Source organism: Filicampus tigris, chromosome 12 (genome assembly GCF_054856515.1).
Source record: "Filicampus tigris isolate MCC_2025a chromosome 12, RoL_Ftig_1.0, whole genome shotgun sequence".
In the NCBI taxonomy this organism is placed as follows: Eukaryota; Metazoa; Chordata; class Actinopteri; order Syngnathiformes; family Syngnathidae; genus Filicampus; species Filicampus tigris.
Window position 1 is genome coordinate 13,116,858 of NC_141228.1, and position 16,540 is coordinate 13,133,397.

Genomic DNA, 16,540 nt, shown 5'->3' on the forward strand with positions numbered 1-16,540 from the left:
GTCCAATGCAGATGCAAAAATGCATCTCAAAGACAAAAGATGAGTTAGGCAGTTATATTATTATAATGACCATATTAAAGTCAACGTTTAAAGAACGAAAGTGAGGATAAGCGGTTCAGGTAATGGATGGATGGATGGATGGATGAATGTTACGACATAATTGTTTGCAAATTATTTGGCAAATCCCCAAGTACAGGGGTCCTGTGGCCTTGGTTTGAGAACCACTTTTTTATGCCATATATGTGTTGTGTTTTATTGTATTTTGTTCATTTTTTTCCTTTTGTTAAAAAAAGGTTGATTCACACAATAATATCAGAGAATCTCAGTGGCCTAAAGGCTTTAGCCAAGGTAGAGAGAAGTAATTGGTTTGTTTATTGGTGCGCCAGGCCTTAAACGTAGGAATACCCTTTTTTTGATACGACATAATTAATTGCAAATTATTTGGCTAACGCTTGGGGGCATTTTTCGAACCACTGTTTTATGCTATTTGTTGTGTGGTATTTTTGCAAGTTTTTTTTTTTTTAAGATGAATCAAGTCGTGTTGACTGTCTAATGAAAGCACGTAAAAAAAACTCACTAAAGACTAAAACACTTGCTCCCACATGCTCAAAATGCTCCCAAATTGCACCCTACAGTAAATTTAACGATTCTTCCTACCCCTTGTTTATGTTTACAGAAAATTATAATGTAATCGATACGATTGGCTGCGAACAAATACTGCGTGGACGTACTAGGACGCCGATTGGCAGATATTACGGTGGGCGGTGCTTGTTGTTGCTACAGCGCCCGTCTTTTTGTCGTTGGCGAGAGCGACTGAAAACTGGAAAGTCCCTGACAGTAAAGCGAACGTTTCCGGGAGGAAATACTACTAGTTGAAATGAGGGCTGTCGGGCCTTTCTTCGCCTGACTTCTCTTCTTGGATTGCAAGAGCCTGCTTGGCGTATATTTTATCCTTAGAAGCGAGTGTTCCAGCTAGCTAGTCAGCGCGAGCTAGCTCTTTGTGTGGCTAGTGGCTAGCTCGAGGGATGTTGTGTTGTTGAGCCCAAGGCAGCCCTCCCGTCGTCTGGGAGAGGAGGACAAACGTCATCAGTTCGTGTTGGAACCACGCCGCCGTCGCTCATACAAAAATATAAACAGTGGAAAAGGTTGCCTGTGAGATCTTCGCTTTGTTACGTAAGAGAAGCGACGTCGAGAGAAAGCGAAATAGACCGAGGGAAGGAGTTCGGACGAAGATGGGCAACTGCCTCAAGTCGCCAACTTCGGACGACATGTCGTTGCTCCACGAATCCCAGTCGGACCGGGCCAGCTACGGAGACGGCGCCGACCCCGACCTGGAGCCGCCGCCTCCTTACCAGGTAACTTTCTGACCAGACAAACCGCGGTAGTAAAAAGGGTCTGGCTCGAGATCATCTGTTGACAGGGTCGAAATCGTCCCATTGTTGCTAATCCGCTTTGTAATATCTCAACGTCCTGTCTCTGTCATTTATGAATCCAGTCATCCTAGTCGCAATTTTTTTCAAGATCTTCCCGTGTATTTTTGATTTACACAAGCAAAAAATAAATATGTATTACAATAGACGAAGTCAGATTTATTATACATTCATGATTTGGTCATCTAGGTTAGGTTTAGACAAAAATAAAGACAAACAAATAATTGTTCAGCCCTAATACAAAAGCAGATGTCACTCAAGCTGCTAGCTTTGGCCTCAATGAATTGAGAATTGACAAACTTTAGTCCGAATGATGTTGTTGTTATTGTTCGCCGCCTTCATCTGCAGGTCCTGCACCTACCCATTTGTAAATTGCATGAGAGGCTAAAGATTTATAATGTTTAAAGTGCTCCGAAGTGCAGGCACTCACACTACACACAAGGTACTCGAAAATATCCGGCGCACACAAAGGAGGAAGTAGGTCCGGTCCGTAGCTCCAATCAATTTTGGGAAAGCCACATGGTTCAAAATCTAGAAAAAAAGTAGCGGTTTATAGTCCAGAAAATACGGTACTTAGATGTCTGCAAATCTCCAGTAAAAGACGATTTGATATGTGTCTTGATACATGGGGTGTGAGATACGATTCAACGACATCGATATGATATGGGTCAGTTCGCGAGTGTGATACAATCAGTTTATTGTTGAAGTAGACAGTCATTTTACAATATAAATCAACCGCTCAGTACTGTGTATGTGGCAATTCCTTTACAGAGATTCATCAAAGACAAAGAAGTGACAGGTAAAAGCTTGCCAAAGCCAAACTATTTCAGTTCAAAGAAACATCATCAGCAACATCAACATTTACACTGACTTTTTTTTTTTAATCTTTTTTTTTTTTACTGCTTCAAGCTGTATTGAGACCAAATTATTAGTCTATGTACTGATGCACTTACATCATTTAAATCAAAATCGATTTTTGGACTAATTTTTGTTCCCGCCCTAATTCTACTGCTACTATAAGTGACTCAGTAAGTACACTTCACTACAGAGACTGAAGTGGGAATGAGTGGACGTGCACATTTATTTGGATGGGGAATGGCCACAGTTTTTCAAAAGACAACACGCCGTCCAATTTGGAACGTAACAGCCGAAATGGTGCGTTCTAATGCGGCCACACTCGCTTGTGGAGTCGGATGCGCACGTTGAAGACACTCCCGGTGTTCGATGAGGTCTTTCCTCACTCTGACGCAGCTTCACTCTCGCGGCTGCAAGCGGTGTCGCACAACGCACGCGACTGCTTGGGAGGCAACCTCGCGACAGGAAGACGCAGGCTCATAATCACCTCGACACGCTGCGCGGACAGTAAGGAGCTAATGTTATTGTGCTAACGCCTTTTGTTTTAACGGCCTGAAGCTAGTTGTTGCTATTAGCTGTGCCGTTATTCTACTGTTAGCCGGGAGGGAAGGGGGGGAAATAAAGATCCATGCTTGCCTGATTGCTTGCCCGCTGCCAGTTGCCGTCTGCCTCCTGAGAGTTGACACGAGTTTAGCGTTGCTAAATTCGCTAAATTTCCGAAATATAAGCAGTCGGGGTTCGTGTGCGCATTCATGCTCTTGTCCGCTTCAGCCTGTGTAAGTGGAGAAGCGATCACCACGGTGTTTTTGATTTTGCGGAGGTGATCATGATGACATCACGTTTTATGTCAATAAATCCAAACTATTGTGCAGAACACTTTTATACTTTCACAGGTTGAAGTGGACAAGATTAGTAATGTGCATTTGCGTTTTGGTGGCGATCGGTCGCCGTCTTAGGTAACAGAACTGACAAAGCGAGCAATATTGCCACACTCGCCTCCCTCCCGTGACGTAGACCGCTGAGACCGAAAAAATAACAAGCCCATACCCAAAAAGGGGCGGGGCAATTTGTCGTAAATCTAATCACAAAAAAAGCCCGTACATCACTACAGAGTCTTTTGAGGGGAGCATTTTGTTACTGATGTCATTTTTACATGCAAACCTTTTATATGAGTGCCAATGTTAAGCTTTAACCTGAATATTGGCTGCATGTAAACGCATTCAATGAAACCACCGGTAATATTATTTCTTTTTCAAATGTGGGAGAAAGCTGGAGCGCACAGAGAAAAGTCAAGTTCAGCAAGAACACGCAAACTCCACACAAGAAGTTCCGGAGCCTGGATTTGAACCTCCAACCTCAGAACCGTGAGGTGGATGTGCTAAGCACTGCAGCACCATGCCGCCCGTAGTGCATCACTTCATACTGAAATGTGTTTTGAAAGTAGAACAAATTAGAATCATCTCTCGTTATGTTGTGCAGCTAGACACCATCACAAAAAAATTTTTGCAAACCTCTCTTGTCAATGAGCATTACAATTTTTATAAGGCCAACTTTTTCAGAGATGCAGGGACAGGTGTACCTAATGAAGTGGCTAGTGGGTGTGTATAAATATGGTCCTTTAGCTCCCTTGGAAAGGGTCTGACCAAACTTTTCAGGCCAGTGGTGTCGGTGCACTTTGTTTACACAGAAAGAATTTCACAAGAGGCTTAACTAACTAGTCAAACGCTACATTTATAAAGAACTCTTTCATAGCAGCCTGATCCAACTCCACTCAGTGCCCCTCAGTACACCACACTAAGCACAACCATGGCCAAGCTGGGAACACGGCACACATTTTTGGCGTGCTTGCACAGTTCAGCATAACGCACTTTTTTAGAAGGGCCCAAGTCCTCGCCTATGTTGTTTCACATTTGAATGCAGCTCCTTCTTCAAAGCGCTTTCCTCCATGCCGCCAGCACTGTGAAGCGGGGCCCCAAGTACCCATTTTAACCGAGTTTGAAAATTTGAGAGAGTCCAAACATGACAAAGAAAAAATAGTCCATTTTTCTGATTACTCAATCAATCTATGGATAATTAGTAGAATACTCAATCCTAATAATATTTAATGGCTGTAGTGTGTATATTAACAGCATTTTTTGCATTTGTTATTTAAGTATGTCAGAATGAGTGATATTTAACATTTTTGTGATTCCATCTAGACCCTGGCCAAAACCACAGTGGGACACACAGATTTCTTAAATTTTTAGAGGTAGTGGGCTGTGAGTCAGTTGATTCTTCTCCATCTTAGCTGGAATTGACTCATCTTTGTGCCAGAAATATTCTTGGCTTCAAGTTGCAGTGTTGGCTTATTCCCTCGGGAGACAATTGGAGATTTAGTCAGCCACTGAAAAGAATGACTTGAAGAGTTTTAATCACGGGAAGTGAACAGTGCGCGTCAAAGTACATTAAAAAAAAAATAATTATAACCTGAAAATTGATTAAAAACATGAAGTATCATTTTGTGGTTACCTGATCTGCCAATTCCAATCTCGGGTCCGGCCTTCCCGTTTGAAATTAGCACGATGGCCCATTCCATTAAAAAAAAAATCAAATCAAATCATCCAAATTGAGCAAGTTGTTTTTAAGAGTAATGTTTTAAAATGAGTTTGAAACTATGTTAAAGTGTCTTAGAATCATAGTTTGTGGTGTATTTATGATTTGATCTATTAATATAGGCAATTCTAAAAAACATGTTTGGGTAAATCTCGCGTTTTTCTGCTGTTCGGGTTATGGCTTGGTCCCTTTCTCCCACGGGTAGCAATAGTAAAACGGAAACCCATACCAGATCGTAGGAGGCTGATACTTTGTAAACGAACACTTTTTAACATCTGCTCTTTGTTGTGGTTCTCTGCCACGATAACACCCGTCAGACGTTTCACAAGAATGCTCGCAGTCAGCAATGAATCAGAAGGCGGGCATTTGAGCCAAAGGCACATGGTGTGTTTTTTTCTCACTTGTTTCCTGAGTGAACAAAGGAAGGTTCTTTGGAATTTGCCAATGATTCCGAATAAGGAGCAGCTTCCTCCCTTGTGGGAACCAGCCAGGCTAAGTGGACAGGATGGGCCCTCTCAGCTGACCAGACCACTTAGGCAAGTGGAATATTTTGGGTCCGCTCAATAATGACATCAAGTGCGCAGTTGGGAGTGTGGTTCATGTCAGAGAATAGCTGCACCTCTTATGGGGGCTTTAGTATTGACAGTAACTGACTGACTGACTGACTGACTGTCAGTTCTGGTGATTTTGGAAAGCAGCTGTTGAGAAAAATGCAGACTCATTTCTGTGAGAGCAGACAACATTGACCTGCAATAACGCTCCAGGAATGAGTGTGGATGTAAGGCATGCTTGCTTCTGTCAGCTAGCACTTAAAAAAAAAAAAGAAACTTGTAGCAGACTGTGTTGAACCCACTATACAAACATACTAAAGTGGATCACTTAAATGCTCATGAAATGTGGGTTGAACCAGATTTGAAGGAAAATCCAGTTTTAAAGCGGAAGTCAACCCAAACATTTTTTTTTTCAAGAATATGTTCCCAGCAGGCCCACTAGTTGTAATACAGCATTCTGATTAATTTTGCGTTAGTGGAATATAAGTTAAGCAGCAAAATGCACTTGTTTTTAGCCATCTCTGGGGGAGGCCATTTTGTCTTCTGTCGACTGTAAATGACATCACAACTGCTCACAACGGCCAATCACGGCTGATATGTTTCCTGAATCTGATCCGTGATTGGGTCAGTAAGGCTTGGACCATTAATCAATTTTTTTGAGTCAGGATGATTTTGTTTTTAAAATAGAGACAAATTGTAATTGTTTTTTTTTATGTATCTTCCATTATTCAAAGTGTGTACCCCCTGCCGGGCACTGTTTACACGAACAAACTTGGCTGTGAACGTAGAGGAGCTAGTTCACAAAAGTGTAGTCAGTGTTTCCAATTTAGTGATTTACTGGCATGCTGAAAATCGTGTGTGAGTAATGTATCGGATCGGGATTCCGTATCGACAAATACTCAACATTAAGTGACTCGGACTCGAGTGCAATAAAATGCGCTCGAGACATCCCTAAATTATTTTGATTATTTCTAAGGAAGTTGAAGCAGGTAAATACTGGGGGTTTTTTTCTTGACAATTGCACCATGTTTGTGGTTGAAGCATCCAAGGGTCAGTCGCCATCTGTGTTTGTTTACGATTGTGCAGTTCAGTGCAGTTCAGCCGTGTCGCTCGGTGCGCGGCTGACTATATTCATTAGGTCATCCTTTTCCAGCTTCACCAAGTTGATAACTTAATGTGTATACACACAAAGCATGAGTCATCAGTCTCTGCTGTTATCGGCAAACACATCCTGGGATGGAAGCGTGCCCTTATCTTTCCATTGTTGTTTGGTGGTGTGTTGATGTGAGACGTTTCTCGCATGTACAGGTGTTATTCAGAGATTTTGTTATTCGGGGGCCCAGAGACAGCAGCCCAAGATTGAAGAGCCTCTTGATGTTTCCTGTGTCACAGAAGCTTTGGCTTCACGTAAGATGACGTCATACGCGCCAGCTGGCCTGTTTTGTCTATTTAAACCATCTCAGGCAAAATTGTCACAGTGGAAATATTCTTGATTTTAGTGTTCGCGTGCTGGTCGTGTGATTGCATTTCCCCTGAGGAATTGCACTGTTAGTTTTTATTTATCTTCCTGTCTGGAGTCCAGTTTGCCAGTCATCCCTGAAATGTTTGAGATGCTTCAGTGATACAGTCAGGCTCATAAATATTGGGACGGGACATTGACACATTTCTCCTCTGTTTGGTTCTAAACACCATCAGAATGTCCCCTCGCCTGGATGTGAAGCGTAAAAATTAGCTGCTGCTTTCCTTGTTCTCTTACGATCACTCAGGTTGGTCTTCGTCTCATCTGGCCATAGGATGTTGTTCCAGAACCATAAAGGCTTTTTTTTTTATTTTTTATGTTGTTTGGCAAACTCTAATCTAGCCTTCCTGGTTTTGAGGCTCACCACTGGATTTCATCAGCCACTTCCTGTCGACTGAAAATAACATCACAGTTGCTCAGGTCACGACCAATCACAGCTTACCTGTTTTCTGAGTTTGAGCCGTGATTGGTCGTTTCCTGAGCCAGGAGCAATTGTGATGTCATTTTCAGTCGACAGAAGTGACAAAATGGCTGCCCCCTGAGACGGATAAAAATGGATGAATCAGTGCAATTGAAAACCCTGTAAACTACACCCACAATAATGAACTGTTTGTTAGAAATGTATATACTGTTAATTTAATATACATTTTGATAGAGTCCATCTGTACACAGTATTATCATCATTGTACAGAACATTTAAACTCAAAACAGAAGGGCCGGAGCCAAGAGTCAAACCCAGAAGCTCTCGACTGTAAGGTAGACTTGCTAACCACTGCCACACTGTGCTGCACATCAATGGAAACTATTACAAACATAATTAATAGCAATAATGCTTGCTATACATTTACAGTGTGTTTCAATAAAAGCTTAAAAGCGTGTGGACGGGTAAAACCATATAAAAAAAAAAATGTATATTGCCCAAGTCATATAAGTTTGGGCTTCCCTACTAAAGCTACTGGCCCCATGACCCGACCCCAGATAAGTGGAAGAAAATGGATGAATTTGAATTTGACCAAATGTATTTGGTCCATGTGAGGTCACCGCCCAGCAGTGACGATATTGTCACCGTATATCACGTTTTTTTTTTTCCACTTATAGCGGGTGAATCTGTAATTTTTCACCCACGATGAACAGGGTGGTGGGGTTCACTGCCTCCTAAAAATTGCTTTTCACTTGGACTAACCTAATTTTCTCCACTTTCAGTTCAAAGCCGATTCCTGGCAGGCTGACACCTCCAGCGTTGCGCTTCGTTCCGCAGCCGAACCTTGCCAAAGACCCATGGTCTCCGTGTTAGCTCAACTCGCCGCGACTCGCCTCCTCTGCCCCTTTTGCGCCGGCAATTCACTAAACTCGCTCATCCGTCCCCCGCGCCTAACATGTCCTCCCTGTCGAGCCAAAGTTACGTAACGGACAGTTGTTGTGGCCCAGCTGACGCACCATATTTGGGAGAGAAGCCTATGATAACAATTGGACTGCTGACCATTGGCACAGCTGACACACACACACACACAGTATGGCAGCTACCCCCTCCCAGGATTTGTGCATGTCGCTTTTATCCCTGTTTGGCACAAGTGAAAGGAGGAGCTGTTTTGCCTTGCCTGCCAGCCAGTTATGCTGACTCATGGCCACTCTTAGTGCTTGATTGTGTTACTGCCTCACCCATATGCATCATTCAATCTGCAAAGAAAATGAATTTCCAAGTAAATTAAAGTCATTTTTATAGAGTATTTAAAAAAAAAAAAATTTTTAACGTCTGCAGTTACCGCATTAAGGAGTCATCGCTCTTTCAAGTTGTGCCTTTTTGATGCTTTGACTCATACAGGTCCGTACTGAAACTCATGTCACAACAAAGTAGTAATTTACTGTAAGGACGGGGGTGGGTGCCTTAAGAAGTCATTAAAAAATATCTGATTCTTTAAAAATGCCGCTTCTTCCTTATTTTTGAAGTCCGTAAAATGCCACAGACATTACGGTGCATGCATTCACGGTAATTTCTTAACATCTGTTATTTAGATTTCAGCGAACCTAACATGCCTGTTTTTGGAATGTGGGAGGAAGGCGAAGTATTCGAAGAAGACCCACGTAAGCAAGGGGAGTGAATGCGACCAATCCAGAGATGTTCCAACAGTGACTCAAACCCGAATCTCATGAAATCTCATGAGGAAGTTCTGTTATGTTCTGGGGCTGCTTTGCTGCATCAGGCACAAAGTGTCTTGAATCTGCATGGTACATTGACATCTCAAGACTATAACCACAACAGAATAGTGACACAAAACATACAGCTGAAAACACCCCTGGGACTCGAAAGCTTGTGCAACAAAATATTACGTTTAAGGGTCATTTTTGTCCAGGCCTGTTTCATGTAAGTTTGTTTTTTTACAATAATTCTGTTGAACCACAATTCACAAGCAATGTCTCATTTTCATTGGTTAATTTTTTTTTTTTGACGTATATTTACCTTTGTCTGATTCAAGTTCATTCTGTAACCAGTGTTGTATTTTGTTTCATTAACAAAGGGGTGCCAACCCATTTTGTCCACATGAGTTGGGTCCTGCTGCCCTAGCTGTTGCTAGGAAACATTCTCCATCTACTGCCAGGGAACATGCTGCATTCCAAAGTCCAAAGTCCCAGCTCACAATTGTTCATTCTTAGATTTGTAGATGACCAATATGACTGTGCAAACGTCCCCTAAGTACTTCTATTGTGTCACGTACCAAGGGACGACCGTTGAAATAAACATTAGAGGGGGGTTGTTGATTGTGTGGGTTTTTTTTCTGCAGTTGACTGAAATCTCCCTCTCTTTGTCTGTGTGCAGGAACAGATTCATGTTCCCATCTACCACCCGACACCTAGCCAGGCTCGACTTGCCACCCAGCTGACGGAAGAGGAGCAGGTGCGCATCGCCCAGCGTATCGGACTGATCCAGCACCTTCCGAGGGGCGTTTTCGACCCCGGGCGGGATGGATCTGAGAAAAAGATCAGAGAGTAAGTCGTTTGTGTATTCAAATACTTTTATAAAGGGTTAAACTGTGTGTTTTTAAAGTAAAAAATGTTCTTGGAAATAATATCTTCTTATTCTCCAATACTAGTCTTAACACGATATTCTGATTAAAGGGCTCATCTGACTGTGATGGTCCATTTTTCACCAATAAGCTCAATATATGTTTTTTTTCTTTTCATGAAAGTGATAGCTTGCATTTTCAATTTTATCGATTTGTTTTGTAGAAATCAGTAAATGACTAACTACTCTCAAAACGCTGCTTTCTAGTCAGCAATATAGCCACGCCCCGATCCCTCTTCCCATGTCTTGGTGGAAGTCAGGGAAGGAACCCGACAAAATTCCACCAAAATTCATATGCACAATCCCACTCTCCACTTCAACCTGTAAAAATCTAAAAATGATCGTACACGATATTTCACATTTAACGTCAATAAATCCCAAATATTTTGCCGACCGCTCCTGTATTTTCAGTATTGAAGTGGACAACAGTAGGAATGTGCATATGAATTTTGGTGGCGATTGGTCACCGTCTGATATGTAGATCAAGTAGTCTCCTCCCAATTTGCGGGTGTTGCAACTTGAGCGAAAACTTGTCGTCCTGACATCATTTTTACATACAGACCTGTTATATAGGTTTCAATGTTAAGCCGAATAAAGTGTCTCCTTAGTATTACATTTGTGGAATATGAATTAAGCAGAAAAATCTACCTGTTTATATCCATCCCTGGAGGCAGCCTTTTTACCCCTTCCAGGCGACTGAAAATGACATCACAGTGCCTAAGCTCAGGTTCCGAACGCCACATGACCAAACCCAGAAAACAGGTGAGGCCTGACGGTCGTTACCTGAGCCTTTAGGCACTGTGATGCCAATTTCAGTCGACAGCAAGTGGCAAAACGACTAACCCTGAGATGGATTCAAACGGGTGGTTTTGTCTCCTTAACTCATATTTCACAAACACAGTAATAATCAGAATGCCATGTTTAGACTAGTGGGGCCGCATTGAACATATTATTGTGTAGAAAATGTTTGACTTGACATCCCTTTTAATACATTTAAATGCGTCTAAAGCATGTGATATGGCTAAAACTTTGTTTAATCGTGTTTTTTTGTCAATAGTCTATGTTGTGTATTTTCAACTTTAGCGGGTGGGTCCGATATATAGTCAAATGTGCGCGTGTGGCTCTGCAGGTGCGTGATCTGCATGATGGACTTTGTGTACGGGGACCCCATCAGGTTCCTGCCGTGCATGCACATCTACCACATGGACTGTATCGACGACTGGCTTATGAGGTCCTTCACCTGCCCGTCCTGCATGGAGCCGGTGGACGCCGCGTTGCTTTCCTCCTACGAGACCAACTGACACACACTTGCATTTGCGCGCACACCCACACATAAACACACACACACACACACGCGCACACACTCTTATGGACCACGCTTGACACAAACACGCATACATAGACTGCACACTCGTGGACTTATCCAAGATTAGTAAAGATGGACGCAAGTGTTCGCGAGTGGGCCTGCTGGTCAGGACTGTGTCTGGGGAAAGTGAAAGAATTGAAGCTGCGGAACAGGAAACGGCGGACATCTGAAAAAGAAGAAAAGGTCACAAAGACACCCTTACTGTCGTATACTACTCACAAAAAGTTGAAGGTCAAATAAGGTTCACCTTTAAAGGTTTTAGTGCATTTTAGGTTCCTCATGAAATGTTCAAACCCAGTATCCCAACCTTTTTGGGAGTAGTGTATCTTTGACGTGGACTGTGACGGTACACAAGATGGCCCGTCCGCCCACCGTGCTGTTTTTTCCTCAGATTGCCTCGGATCCTTGCCAAGAGGAGGTAGAAGAAGTAGCAGTCTTGGAGATTCGCAGCCTCCAAAACGGCCGCCGGCTCCGTGCTTGCCAGCCGCGCAGATATGTGAATACATTACAACAGACGCTCTCAGTCTTGATCTCTGGTGAGAAATGTCAACTTGATTGTGTTTTTGTAAAGGGCTTTGTTTGTTTTTCCCACATGGCAAAAGGAAATGTGATGTGTCAGTCAAGCTGAGGCCTCCATTTCCGTAACGGCGTGTTCATGCCGTCTTTTTGGCAGGTTGCCTCATCGGAGGCGAAAAGGTAGAGCCGGCGTTCATCCGCCTGTATCTTTCAGACAAAACTGGCATCAAAAATTTGATGTTAGCGACAGGGTTTTCAACACAAAGGACGTTGGGAAAAATTGCAGTGGTACAATGAAAAAAATATAAATGTTTTACAGGGGGGGGGTTATGATGCTATGAGAAGAAAGTTGTATTTTTTCAAGTGTCGTTGGCGTCGGGACAAAACCTCTTAAGTCATATTTTGGTGAATGTCATATTTAAAAAAAAAAGTATACTATTGGTCAGTCCACACGCGTGGGTGTTATTTTTACACAGTATTGATTCATCTAAAATGTTGACAATGACTTGCTCTCTTTCACGGTGCAATGCAAATGGTTGAACAAACTTGCCATTTTGGGGGTCCTGAAAAATGACTAAATTGGAGGTACAAGGTTTTGGCCCGACGCCAGCGATATTTTGCAAGCATTTGTTTCCAATCCCTCCTTTAAAATACATTGAAAAATAGTTGAGGAAACTATTTACTGGCTTCTGATTTCAAAAGTAGTTTTCCATCAATTTTTGTGTGTATATTTGATGATATAAGACGATCATACATTTACATACAGTCGTTACGGCCCTCCGAGTGAAACCAGAAATATCATCGTGGCCCCCGACAAAAATGACACCCCTGAATTAGGGGCTTCACTTTACACTTTGCCTGTCAAAGCTTTTTCCTGTGTTGCTTTCTGGCTCGTGAAAGCCATCAACCCAAAAATTGGGAAGACAAAGGCCACCCGGAAAATTGAGTTTCAGACGTCTGTATCAGATGGGACGTGCCTGTTGTGTTGAAAGCAATTGTCACAGCAGACGCTGCGCTGACTCTGTTGCGCATACTTTTATCTGATCGCAGGATTAGTACAGTATACACGTTTATAATGAGAAGCCATTTGAGCATTTATTCAATATAACTGATATACAACTCAAGGTTTATGTACTAGTACGCTCTTTGTCCTCATTAGTAAGACAGTTCTATGAGTGCGCTGAATTCTCTTACTAGTGAGGACAAAGAGCATTCTGGTACAAGGATATCAAATATGTGAAGTGAATGAATGCTCAAACAAGTTCGTGCCTGGTTGTGTGTGAAAGAAACAGGCAGATGGATTCATGCCGGATCTACTTCTAGGGTTCGCCAATTTTAACGGAATCTCTGCATGAAAGAGGCTTCCAAAAGCACAAATGTTTCACTTCTCCTTTGCTAACATTCCTTAACAATATGTCCCGATCCTGATTGACATTCGAAAAGTCCTCCCCTCGGGTTTTTGCACAGACTTCATGTTGGACATTGTTCTCGATCACTATGGGGTGGAGCATCATGGCCTTAAGGTTGTTCAAATGCCAGGAGAGGCCACATTGGGTCAAATTGTCAAAAAAAAAAAAAAGACTTAGTATAATGTAGTGCAACATTTGGGTTGGATTTCGGTTTCTTTGATATGTACGCTGCCCTCCATAATTATTGGCACACCTGGTCATGACGTGTTCTCTAGCTTCTAATAAATTAAGTCTTCTTTTAAAAAATATATATGACCAAAATAAATTAAAAAAAGAGGAAAATCCAACCTTTAATTCAAGAAGATTTATTCAGTGGGTGGAAAAAAAATCCCACATTAAGAAATAATTATTTTCAAATTATTATCAAAACAAAACCGCACCTAATCTCCGATAATGTTTCCCAAGATGGGAGAACACAGAAAAAGGAATCTTCGACCATTCCTCTTTGCACAATCTCTCGAAATCATCCAGCAACCAGGCTCTTCTCCTCTGCACTCTCCTCTTTAGCCACCTCAACAGGTTTTCAATGGGGTTGAGGTCTGGGGACTGATGGCCATGGAAGGAGCTTGATTCTGTGTGTGGTGAGCCATGTCTACATTTTTCAGTATAAGAGTATGCTTCTGCAATAAAAATATATAAATGTAAATAAATAAGGCTTTTAACACATCTTAACCAGGGGTGGCAATAATTATGGAGGGCACTGTATGTGATGTTCAGGTCTCAGTTTGATTACCATGAAAAGTTGTAAAGGTTCGGTGCAGTTACCGTACTGGCCAAACTCATTGCAGGAATTTTTGGTCACTCCTTAAGTGACTTGTCACTTTTCTACTGCACTGCACTGCACACCGGCTTAGCTTGCTTCAGTTTGGGGAAGTCAGTTTTCCAATTCTGAATAATGCAGCAGGAAACAGAAAACCACACCGCATTGAACACACACTAGTCGCAATGAGAAAAGCTTTAAAAAAAAAAAAAAAAAAAACACTGGAGGAGAACATGGGTCTTACTTACCTTCCCTCTAAGCAAAGAGATACATTTTATTGACTAGGAGACTGAGGGCAGCGAGAAAATTGCCACTGCTGCAAACTGTGGAGCGGCTTTCAAAACTAAGGGACATCAGCAGTTGTTTTTAGTACACTGTATATTTATGTGGGACATTTTTTTTTTTTTTTAGCTCCGACCAGTAGAAGTTTACCCATATGTTCTAATCGGGTACAGTGAATGCCTTTATATTCGCAGTTTGGCATTCATTAATTTGCCTGCTCACCGATGGATTTGTTTTAACCCATCCGCCAATATTTGCTGAAAAACTCACCTATATGCTGTTTTTGTGCTCAGATCAAAGCAATAAGTGTTGCTTTGGTGCTATCTGCTGGCGTGTTGATGTCAAGGAAGTATGTTGAAGTGAGTTAAGGAGTTTTATTTAGACATACAATCCAGTCCAGCCGCGAATGGGGGGGGGGGGTTAGCTAACTGGGGTTAGCTGTACTCCAGTTAGTATCTGTTTTTGCCAATAGAAATAGTAAGTAGAGTCGCGCGTAGGCGAGCAGATGCCGTGCAGTGGAAAAGATGACCAACAATACACAAAAATGAGTCTCCAAAATGTTATACTGTATGCAGTCATGAAGGGATTGCAAAAAAAAAACCCACAAACAGCTTTTTTGCACAGTACTGTATGAATAATCTGCCATGTTGCACTCAAATTGCAATCCATAGCCAATAAACTCTAGAAACAATTTGAACACTTGGAGCTCTTTTAATTAAAGACTAACTTTACTGTATATGAGCTGAGCTGCTCTTATTTCCACAAAATGACTCATAGGCGCACACTGTGGTGGCCGGATGTTGACACTGACAATGCAACAGCTGTACATGAAGCTGCCTCATTTGAGGGCGGCCAGGCATTCTCCATTATTTATTTAAAAAGGCAGAGCTTACTGGCACAACGTGTTGATTATGGGTGGATTTTTGTAAGAACCAAACTGTCCATCTGTTTGCTCATGTGAATGGGTAATGTGTGTTTTATGTTTGTGTAAAGATCCTTGTTAGATATTTCCTTGTTTGTGAGCGTATACATGAATATGCAGAGTGCTACAGGCGACAAATAAATACACTGCAACTGAACACGAGCTACTTATTTTCACTTTTACTTCACCAATGCCTGAAGCTAAAAAATATTGTTTTCCAATTGTGCTGTGTTGAAGCAAAGAGGTGAATAGTATTTTCATGTAATGAGAAAGACCAAGCAAAAAGGTGGTAATCATTTTGAGTATGGAATCTGATTGTGAGTCATCGTGACTGGATATTGGTGAACTGTATGACTGCTTAGGGGAACCAATGTTGTCATATTACTATCACCGCTTGTGATAGCACAGACAAGTTATGTTAGTGAAGGTTTGATTCGGGATGCTCAATGCATTTGGGCACAGTATGTACTCTAATAATATGGCTGGCTGGCTTTCCTCTATAATCCGGCCCACGAAACACTACAGTATTTGTTGCATTCATTTATATAAGATAAGACCCAGAGGCAAAAGGTTTCTGGCTGGGTTCGGTACAGGAGTAGGCAGGAGGATCCAAAAATGGGAGGCAAAAAAACAAGGTCAATAATACTGGTCAACAGCACATTTTAATGTTAAATTTGACCAATAAAAACCTGTGCAATCCGGATTTGACCATGCATTGTAATTTATAGCAATAAAAACATTAATTCATATATCACTAAACTACAATATACACTATTGTTGTTGTTATTATGAAAACCTGATGTGTTAGGAGGAGGGGCTGGACAATAATGACAAATTAAGTCTAATTAAATTGATTGTAAATATGGTCATACAACTAAAATAAGTTGTCATTATTTTGTTATTAAGATAACCTATTATCATTAACTTACCCATCTGTCCTTATTAAAAATCAAATGTGCCCCTTGAGCACAAAAGCTTGCCCAGCCCTTAGGATCCAAAAGGAACATTGCCAGGTTTAATTAACACTGTCCATGATGTATTAATTAAAAAAAAAATTGTTGTTAAACCACAGTGGTCACAGAAATAAGATGAATCTGACAGAAGTAATAACAAATAAAAGTTTAATGAAAAATAATCAATGAAAATTAGACATTGCTCAGTTATGTCCTGGGGCTGCTTCGCTTCATCTGGCACTGGATGTCTTGAATCTGTGCAGG

At 41.7% G+C, this 16,540-nt stretch overlaps 1 protein-coding gene across 1 annotated transcript; it reads left to right on the forward strand.

Moving 5' to 3' along the window:
- Window positions 1-765: 765 nt before the first annotated feature.
- On the forward strand, window positions 766-15,480 carry rnf11b (ring finger protein 11b). Its single transcript, XM_086047237.1, has 3 exons — window positions 766-1,355; window positions 9,763-9,932; window positions 11,138-15,480. The coding sequence occupies exons 1-3, from the start codon at window positions 1,233-1,235 to the stop codon at window positions 11,307-11,309; spliced, it is 465 nt and encodes a 154-aa protein (XP_085903363.1). The 5' UTR covers window positions 766-1,232; the 3' UTR covers window positions 11,310-15,480.
- The last annotated feature ends 1,060 nt before the right edge of the window (window positions 15,481-16,540 follow it).